We start from the raw sequence: 9,826 nt of genomic DNA, 5'->3' as shown, positions 1-9,826 counted from the left end.
TGGCGCTGCTGCCTGTTTTGCGGTATTTTGGCGCTGCTGCCTGTTTTGCGGTGTTTTGCGGTGTTTTGTGGCGCTGCTGCCTGTTTTGCGGCATTTTTGGCGCTGCTGCCTGTTTTGCGGCATTTTTGGCGCTGCTGCCTGTTTTGCGGTATTTTGGCGCTGCTGCCTGTTTTGCGGTATTTTGGCGCTGCTGCCTGTTTTGCGGTAATTGGAGCTGCGTTCAGGTGGATCCGAGTTATTTTCGGTCTCTGGAGACATTCGGCTGACTCTGCTCGGTGGGATGCTGTCCTCTCTCTCCCGGAGCTCCGCCTCGGATGTTGCTGCTGCTTGTTTATCTGATTACAGCCTTACAGGAGCTGCTTTCTCCTTAAAGCGACACCAGTTTAATTAATCAGCCTGAACCAGTAGCAGCAGCAGCAGGAGGAGGAAGAGGAAGAGGAGGAGGAGGAAGGAGCCCGACGCGGAGGATGCAGATGAAGAGCAGCATCCATCTTCTCGCTGCCTCCCGGATCTCAGCGCCTTGGAGGAGGATTATGAACCCGATCTGAGCCGCCATGGATGCGGGGAAACCCTCCGGCTTCTCCTCGGATTTCCACCCTGCGGGATGAGCGGGCCGTGAACGCGTCACGCATTCAGCTAGTCGGTGAGGCTGCGGAGTCTCCAGCGCGGCCTCCGTGAGGTAACACCGCACCCCGAGCCTTCCTCCCTCCACCCCCACATGGACCCCTGACAAACGCCTTTAGCTCCGCCGCAGACGCGGTGCGCAGATGCGGCGCGCCGATGCGACGCGCCTGGTTGTCCGCGCTGCGCGCCGCGCTCCGGCCGCTCGCTGAGGCTCTGGTCCGGGACGGCGGCTGCCCGCGGCGCGGCAGGATGGTGCGCATCGCCAGCGCGCTGGGGCTCATCATCTTCAGCGTGGCGCTGCTCATCCTGTCGCTCATCAGCTACGTGTCCATCAAGAAGGACTTCCTGCCCGGACCCCCGCGGTACGGACCCAACGGAGGCCCCAGGATGTACATGTTCCACACGGGGTTCCGGTGAGTCCAGAGGAGGTTCTGATCAGGCCTGCTCTGTTTCCATTGGCTGCTCTGAAAAACCAAACCTGACTCATCATTTCACAGACCCTCAGTCTGTGCAGAAGTCTTAAATCATCCCTCACTTCCTGCTAGTTTACCTTCCAAAGCTCAAATAAAGATATTTCCCCAACTGATTTGCACAAGTGTAATATTTACTGAGAAAGCTAAATATTTAGCTTTAAAAAACATTTAGTTAAAAACAAAAGCAGTAAGTTAGCTAACTATTTACAAGCTAAATATGTAGCTTCAATCTAAATATTTAGCTAACAAGTTCAGTAGTTAGTGGGAAAGCTAACTTAAAACAAAACAGTTAGCTAGTTAGCTAAACATTTAGCAAGTTAAATAAGCTTTAAATACGATATTTAGTTAGCAAGTTTAATAATTAGCTTCAAACAAATAGTTGGAGCTAAATATTAGCTTACCAACTAAATATGTAGATGTAACCTGAATAGTTTTGTTTTAAGCTAAGTATGTTGCTCTCTACTGAACTTGCTAGCTAAATGTTTAGTTAGCAAACAAAGTATCCTGTTTAAAGCTAATAATCCTTCTTTACAGTAATAATGAACACTACCAAATTTAAAGTTGTTGAACAAAGGGAGCCGACAGCGTTAGTGTGTCAGAACTACATACCATGTTGGTACAGGGCGTTAGCATTAGCTTCTGCTACATATCGCATTGGTATAGCGCTTTCACTTCTGCTGCTGCATACCATGTTATGTTTTTTAGATGTTTATCTGTTAGTGACAGTTTCATGGGCCTGGCACTGAGATATGCCAGCAGTGCAGTGGAACCTCGCCTATTTTTCATAGAGCATATCTAAAATATTGAAAAGAAAATTCAAAGAAAACAGAAAGAAGTGAGGGATGCTTTAAAACTTCTGCTCAGAACTGTGCATCAGTGTTTTGGTGTTATTGACTTTCCTCTGCAGCTCCAAACAGCTTTTACTGATACCTCTGGGGAGAATATGAACGTTTGCACAGTGCTGTATTTCACAATGTTAACTCATCCAACCAAGCTAACAGTCAGAGTCGGTTCGCCTGAAACCGACTATCCTAGGGTCATGGCAAGACAGGTGGATCTTTAGCATAGCAGAGGTTCTGTTTGGATGCACTACTACATGCTAGAGTTAGCATGTCAAGAGGCAAATGTTGCTACTGAGGAACTTTATGTTTATATTATTAGAATGAGACATAGCACAACGTCCGCTAATATGCTAACAGAGCTAATTTTTTGATTAGCACTTTGACATTTCTGCTAACTTTGAAAACATGTTAACTAATTTATCCTCAGCATTAGTTTCATGTTTAGCATTAACTTCCACTAAATATCACTTTGGTATAGCGAGTTAGCATTCACTTTCCTTAAATATGTTGGAATTGTGCTTTAGCATTAGCTTATGCTAAATATGTTGGAATTGTGCTTTAGCATTAGCTTATGCTAAATATGTTGGCATTGTGCTTTAGCATTAGCTTATGCTAAATATGTTTGCATTGTGCTTTAGCATTAGCTTATGCTAAATATGTTTGCATTGTGCTTTAGCATTAGCTTATGCTAAATATGTTTGCATTGTGCTTTAGCATTAGCTTATGCTAAATATGTTTGCATTGTGCTTTAGCATTAGCTTATGCTAAATATGTTTGCATTGTGCTTTAGCAATGCACTTTTTGTTGATAGATTTATAAAATCAGTAATGAGGTAAAACATTTTAGGATTAAATACTCTATTATGCAGTTTATGTTCGTATCTAATGAATTTTCTCATCACCAGTTGTTTTTGACCTTTGACCTTTTTTGCTAGTTTGAAATCTCTTTTCTGTCACTCAGATTAGCAGCTCTATATTTAAATTGCAGCACTGTGCAAACATCTTAATTTCTTCAGATGTATTATTATAATTATTATTTTTACCAGCAGCTCTCCAGGCTTTATAAAGAACCAGTCTGGTTAAATCAAACAGTTTTTTTATGTTATATTTACATCAGCTCCTGCAGTCTAATGTGATTTTAGAGCCTCTGGTGTCAGTTTGAAGCTGAGAAGTCAGATGTTTTTGTATTGTTGTTGTTTTTTCACATCTCTGCTGCAGCGAGAGGCCACCTCGTAAACCTGACCTGAGGTGAATACAGAGCGATGTTTTCTACCTCTAGCTTCCTCCTACAACCAGCAGCTTTTGCTTCAGCTCTGTTTGGCCGTCTGGCTGAAAAACAAAACAAAATAAATAAATCTGCAGCCGACTGCAACAACTTTGTTTCACAGATGAGACAAAGCAAAGTTGAGCCAAAGACGCTGACTTTGCCTTGGCAACTTTTAATCATGTGGTGTTGATTTTGGAACAGCATCAATGGAAAGATATGAAAAATGTACTTATTAATGAAAAAAAGTTGGTAGGTAAAAGAAAATGCAATAAATACACTTTTATAAACCTTTAACATTAAATACAAAAACAATTTTCTTGATTTTGAGCTATAATTTGGTCATTTTTAGCATCTCATGCTGTTTCTGATTCAGCACTGCCTCTTTCTGCCTGAAATAATCTGTTTGCCAATATGAATGACCCTGTTACTGAAGACACTTTTAACTTCCTGTTTCTCTAATTTGACATGTGATTATTTTTCATATTGTATTAAAGGATCCAGATTTGTTTTTTGGAGTTATTAAACAGAGTTTTACATTCTTAAAGCTGCGTTAGCATAGCTATTATAGCAGCTTTGAACTATTTTTAGGCATCAGTTTTATCCCTTTTTCCAGTGCAGATGTGGATGCTAACATGCTTATGCTAACTGACTGCGCTTAAGAAAAAGGGAAAACATGTAGTTTCTACATGTTAGCATTATAGTTTGTAGTTAAATTTTCTATTTACCATAAAAATATTTTTAAAAAACTTAATTTTTCAAAGAAACATATTCAGGTGAAAAATGTTGGTGAAAAATGCAGGAAAACGGCAAAGCTAGCTAGCGTAGCTGTTTTAAGCTGTTTATTTTGTTTATAATCAGTTAAATGTATCAAATCTTAGCATAATATGAAGACTATTTTCTTATATTTTAAACATTTTGCATTTTAAGCAAATAGTTTTACTGATGAAAAATCAGCTTCATTAGAAATCTATAAAAATAAATATTAAACCAGTTGCTAATTCAGCATATTTACTCATGTAGGGATTTGACTGAAGGAGAATTTAAGTTTACCTTCTTTCACTACAAAAACTGTTCATCTTAACAAGTGAATTTAAAATATTTCAAGATGTTGGAAAAACATTTAAAGCTTTAAAAAATGATCAAATTAAATAAAAGCTGAAAAACATAATATTTATTCAACATTTAGATTCTCTGTTAACTTGTTAAGATGGGCAACGTTGCTGCAACTTTTTGGCTTTCTTACTAACTTCTAAGCAAAACTTTGAAGTTATTTGTGCTTTGAATAAATAAGAATATTTCAGAGAAGAGACTGAGAGTCTGCATTTACACTGAGCCCACAGCGTAAATGATGTAATGCATCTGGTTTTCTGAAGGAACACGACGAGTTTGTTGCTGCGTCTTTAGAAGCAATTTAGCTCCAATATTCTGATAACCAACAAATTAATAACATTTTTATGTCTAATTCTGTCATAATTCATCTTATTATAACATTTTAATGCAGAATGTGCTTCTGGCCCTTTAAGAGATATAAGCAGGTAATCAGACAGGTTTTACTGAGTTACACTGCAAAAACACAAAATCTTACCAAGTATTTCTGTCTAGTTTCTAGTGCAAATAAGACAAAAACTAAATTAAAAGTAACTTTTTAGCCGAGTAAAAAGTTACTCTTCAGTTGGTTTTGTGTTATTTCAAGTCTGCTAAGATATTTGCTTAAAAACTAGACACTAATACTTTGTACGATTTTGTGTTTTTACAGTGTAAAGGTTAACTGGAACAGGAGAAATATTTTATTATCCATGTTTGAAATTAATCTTCCTGCATTTGACTGTTTATTAAATCAAACAGTTGTTGCTTGTTGTCTTTGATGGCTTTGTTAAAAAAAACATAAAAAAAAATTGTTTTTACCATTTTTTTCTTTAAATTAAGAATTCATGATTGCTTTAAATTATCAACCTGTCTGATTATTGCTTATTGCTCTTTATAAAACATTTAAAAGTGTTGAGTGTTTCCACTGCGTCTGCATGCAGACGAGCTAAGCTGCTTCTGAAAACGTGTTGAAATGAACCAGCTGAGGAAAACCCAGTTTAAACCCAACTGGTTTGCTCTGCGCAGCTCCCAGCTGGCCATGAAGTACCTGGACCCAGACTTCATTCCTCTGTCCAGCGCGCTGACCGAGGATCTGCAGAACGCCTCTAAATGGAGGCACAACAGCACAGCTTTCACTCAGCTGAGGTACGACAGCCCGACAGGCTTTTAGCTCTGAGGCGCATCAGGAAACGGCCTCAGCATGTGGACAGCCGCTGAAGTTCACAGCGGCAGAAAAAACCCAAAGTTACAGAAAACTGGGAAGTTTTAGAAAAAGATGTGGAAGTGTTTTATGAAACATGTTTATTTAAAGCTGCAATGTGTAAATTTGATACAATTTTTATTGTTTTAAACATAATTTGTTGAGACGGATAATCTGAAAAAGTGTGACTTCACTGCCTTTTCCCAGTGCTAACTAAAAACAACCAATCAGAGACAGGAGGCGGGTCTTAGTGCTGTCAATCAGGCTTCATCAGCATAGCATGTTGTGAATGCTAAAGCTAGTTAGCGTGGCCACTGATGACGGCAGATAAACAGTTCTTCTGTAACGTTCAGTTGTTAGCACATTTAACAGCACATTTATGAGGATGATTGACAGCGCTAAGACCCGCCTCCTGTCTCTGATTGGTTGTTTTTGGTCATGGCAATAGCAGCTCAGGGAGGAGATGGAGAAGATTCATCTTTTCACAGATTATTTAACTCATATTGTAGTGTCACAACATAGCGACCGTTTATATAAAAATTGTAACAAATATATATAAAAACTATCTTTTTATTGTGATTTGCTTTATATAAAATAATTTGGCTTTTCCAACAGTTTCCATTAAAGTCTCTGCACCGTTTTGCAGGACGGAGATTTCTCAGCACATCGACATCCCCCGTAACTTCACGTTGACCCGGGACTCCGTCAAAGTCGGCCAGCTGATGCACTTTGACTATTCCAGCCACAAGTACGTCTACTCCATCGGCGAGAACTTCCGGTCGCTCCTGCCGGAAGTGTCGCCCGTCCTCAACAAGCGCTACAACGTCTGCGCCGTCATCGGGAACAGCGGCATCCTCACCGGGTCGCGCTGCGGGGCCCAGATAGAAAAATACGACTTTGTCCTCCGATGCAACTTCGCGCCAACGGAGATTTTTAAGAAGGACGTTGGGCGTCGGACCAACATGACGACCTTTAACCCCAGCATCCTGGAGAAATACTACAATAACCTGCTGACTGTGCAGGACAGGAACAACTTCTTCCTGAGCCTGAAGAAGCTGGACAGAGCCATCCTGTGGATCCCGGCGTTTTTCTTCCACACGTCAGCCACGGTGACCAGGACGCTGGTGGACTTCTTTGTGGAACATCGAGGCCAGCTGAAGGTCCAGTTGGCCTGGCCCGGAAACATCATGCAGTACGTCAACAAGTAAGCAACACTTTGTCAGAGCAACTCGGCTTTAAATGCAGTGGTGAGCACAATTCATTAATCTGAGCTCATTTTAGCTAACTTTGAAAACGCTTAGCGCACTTAGCATCTACCTTTATTAGTCTTTACGGATAAATTCTGATCTACTGTCTAAGATGTAGATGTTTAACAAACTTTAATATTCAGACAAAAATTACAAGTACACTGATAAACAAAAACAACTAAATACTGATGTTTTTCTCACATGTCCTGTTCTGATGCTTTAGAGCAGTGGGCACATTTCTGCTAATCCGCTAATGCGCTAGTAGTGGAGCTAAATTTTATTCAGGGCTTTAGCTAACTGTGAAAACATTTAGCACACTTAGCTTTCACTAAATTAATTTTTACGAATAAACTCTAAAGCTGGAATTTACATGGCTGTTTTGTAAAGTTTCAGGTGATTAAAGTTTGACGTCTGTGTTGAAGTTTATTGGCTGTTGATAAATATTCAACTATTTGAACACCATGTTGGTATAGCACCTTAGCATTAGCATCTTCTAAACACCATGTTGGTATAGCGCCTTAGCATTAGCGTCTTCTAAACACCATGTTGGTATAGCGCCTTAGCATTAGCGTCTTCTAAACACCATGTTGGTATAGCGCCTTAGCATTAGCGTCTTCTAAACACCATGTTGGTATAGCGCCTTAGCATTAGCGTCTTCTAAACACCATGTTGGTATAGCGCCTTAGCATTAGCGTCTTCTAAACACCATGTTGGTATAGCCCCTTAGCATTAGCGTCTTCTAAACACCATGTTGGTATAGCCCCTTAGCATTAGCGTCTTCTAAACACCATGTTGGTATAGCGCCTTAGCATTAGCTGAGCAAATTTTTACGATTTGCGGTTTAGTGTTGATGAAACTAACTTTCTAGTTAGCGGTGCCCACTACTGGAGAAGCTGCCAACAGCAGAAATATTTATTAATGTTCTTTTTTTTTGTGTACCGTCACTTCCAAAAGTTTTAATGCTGCTTCTACTTTTCCACGTTTGTGACGTTCCAATCATAAACTTCAGCTGATTTTATTGGGATTTTATGTGACAAACCAACACAAAGCAGTGAAGTGTGACGTTGAAGAAAAATAAAAATAAATAAAAATCTGAAACATATAAAGTTTTCACCCCCCTGTGTAAACACTTTGCAGACATTTTGACTAGTTTCTCTTTCCAAAACACGTCAAGCTCAGTTTGCCTGGATGAATCTGAGAACATGAGGTTTGAACAGATTCTCACTTAGTTTTAGGTCTGGACTTTGTCTAGGCCGTTTCACTATAGCTGCATGTCATTGATATTCAGATGATGCATTGAGCAGTTTAGGGGTGTAAATACTTTTACCAGGTGCATGAAGCCTTCAGATTGTGAAATAAAGCCTCCGTTTTGTCTCCCTACGGTGTCCAGATCCTGTTTTTAGTCGTTTCCAGAAGCTAACATGTCGTAGCTTCGCTTTCTGTTTACAGCACAGAGGAGCTTTAGCCTCAAAGCCGGATTATGAGGAAGCGGCTATTTAACGAAGGGAATGAAAGGCGGCTGAATCCGTGGAGGGGATTTAGGTCCGGCGCTTAATGGTGTCTCAGATAAGCAGGCTGCTTGTAACGGTAACTTAATCTTTAGCAATCCCATTAAATCTACCTGCAGAGGGAGAATTAGCACGTCCAGCAGCTCCAGGACTCCTGGACGCTTTTGTCCGGGTCGGTGTGGAGAGTCTCCCCTCTGAGAGGCAGAATGATGGAAACATCAGGAAAAGAGGAGATTTTTTTACTCTTCCTCACTTTGTGAATCAGTGGAAGGGCCTGAAAGCCCCGCCTTCTGCCGGCCACCAACCAATCACAATGAAGGAAATCCATAAATTAAACTCCAATAACATAGATGAGATAAATGATGAATTCACACCAGCCTCGTTTAGTTCATCTAAATAATTCATGAATGTCCTTAAAGGGCCGGTTGCACCAGAATATATTGATAACAATGTTTAAATATAGACAACATGGGAAAATGTCTTGTTATAAGTGAAATAATCTGGCAGTGGAACTAGAACATTTTCATCAATATTAAGGAATTATTGATTTAAATCAGGCTCCTATTTCTTGTTGACAGTTTTCTATGACTGTTTTTATGACATAAATCTCTTTGAACCTCTTTGTTGCTGAAATGCTCTAAAAATCAACTTGATTGATGGATTAAAAAACATATTGGTTGAAAGAAAATCATTTTTGGCTTATTAACATGAACAACATAAGTTTTCTTTTCTTTTTTTAAGTTTGTTTATTAGAACATAATTTCCCAATAGAAATGTTTGCTGCTCTTTTCTCTGCAGCTACTGGAAAACCAAGCAGTTGTCTCCGAAGCGCCTGAGCACGGGGATCCTGATGTACACGCTGGCGTCCTCCATGTGCGACCAGATCCACCTGTACGGGTTCTGGCCCTTCGGCTGGGACCCCAACACCGGGAAGGAGCTGCCGTACCATTACTACGACAAGAAGGGCACCAAGTTCACCACCAAGTGGCAGGAGTCCCACCAGCTGCCGGCCGAGTTCAAGCTGCTCTACAAGATGCACACCGAAGGCCTGCTGAAGCTCAGCCTGTCGCACTGCGCCTAACGCCTGGATTCAGGGCTAACCAGCACAGCTAACGCCCAAACTACGCCCAAACTACGCCCCAAACTATGCCCAAATACGGCCCAAACTACGCCCAAACTACGGCCCAAACTACGCCCAAACTACGCCCAAACTACGGCCCAAACTACGGCCCAAACTACGCCCAAACTATGGCCAAATACGGCCCAAACTACGCCCAAACTACGGCCCAAACTACAGCCAAATACGGCCCAAACTACGGCCCAAACTACGCCCAAACTACGGCCCAAATACGGCCCAAACTACGGCCCAAACTACGCCCAAATACGGCCCAAACTATGGCCCAAACTACGCCCAAACTACGCCCAAACTACGGCCCAAACTACACCCAAACTACGGCCCAAACTACGCCCAAACTACGCCCAAACTACGCCCAAACTACGGCCCAAACTACACCCAAACTACGGCCCAAACTACGGCCCAAACTACAGCCAAATACGGCCCAAACTACGGCCAGGACCG

General features: G+C 41.2%; 1 protein-coding gene across 1 annotated transcript; it reads left to right on the top strand.

The window, feature by feature from the left end:
• Positions 1–422: 422 nt before the first annotated feature.
• On the top strand, positions 423–9,557 carry st8sia3 (ST8 alpha-N-acetyl-neuraminide alpha-2,8-sialyltransferase 3). The gene is made up of 4 exons (XM_014970660.2): positions 423–1,037; positions 5,318–5,437; positions 6,139–6,696; positions 9,046–9,557. The coding sequence occupies exons 1-4, from the start codon at positions 781–783 to the stop codon at positions 9,326–9,328; spliced, it is 1,218 nt and encodes a 405-aa protein (XP_014826146.1). The 5' UTR covers positions 423–780; the 3' UTR covers positions 9,329–9,557.
• The last annotated feature ends 269 nt before the right edge of the window (positions 9,558–9,826 follow it).

This window comes from Poecilia mexicana, unplaced genomic scaffold (assembly GCF_051168715.1).
Source record: "Poecilia mexicana isolate PSO_F unplaced genomic scaffold, ASM5116871v1 scaffold_12, whole genome shotgun sequence".
NCBI classification, from domain to species: Eukaryota; Metazoa; Chordata; class Actinopteri; order Cyprinodontiformes; family Poeciliidae; genus Poecilia; species Poecilia mexicana.
Note: the sequence above shows the minus strand (reverse complement) of the source record. Positions and strands in the feature narration are given on the sequence as shown.

Excerpts from the sequence above, each read along its gene's own strand:
- st8sia3 (XM_014970660.2), top strand. The coding sequence starts at position 781 with ATGCGACGCGCCTGGTTGTCCGCGCTGCGCGCCGCGCTCCGGCCGCTC. Across the intron at positions 1,038-5,317 it reads ATGTTCCACACGGGGTTCCG|CTCCCAGCTGGCCATGAAGT; the intron begins GTGAGTCCAGAG and ends TGCTCTGCGCAG. Across the intron at positions 5,438-6,138 it reads ACAGCTTTCACTCAGCTGAG|GACGGAGATTTCTCAGCACA; the intron begins GTACGACAGCCC and ends ACCGTTTTGCAG.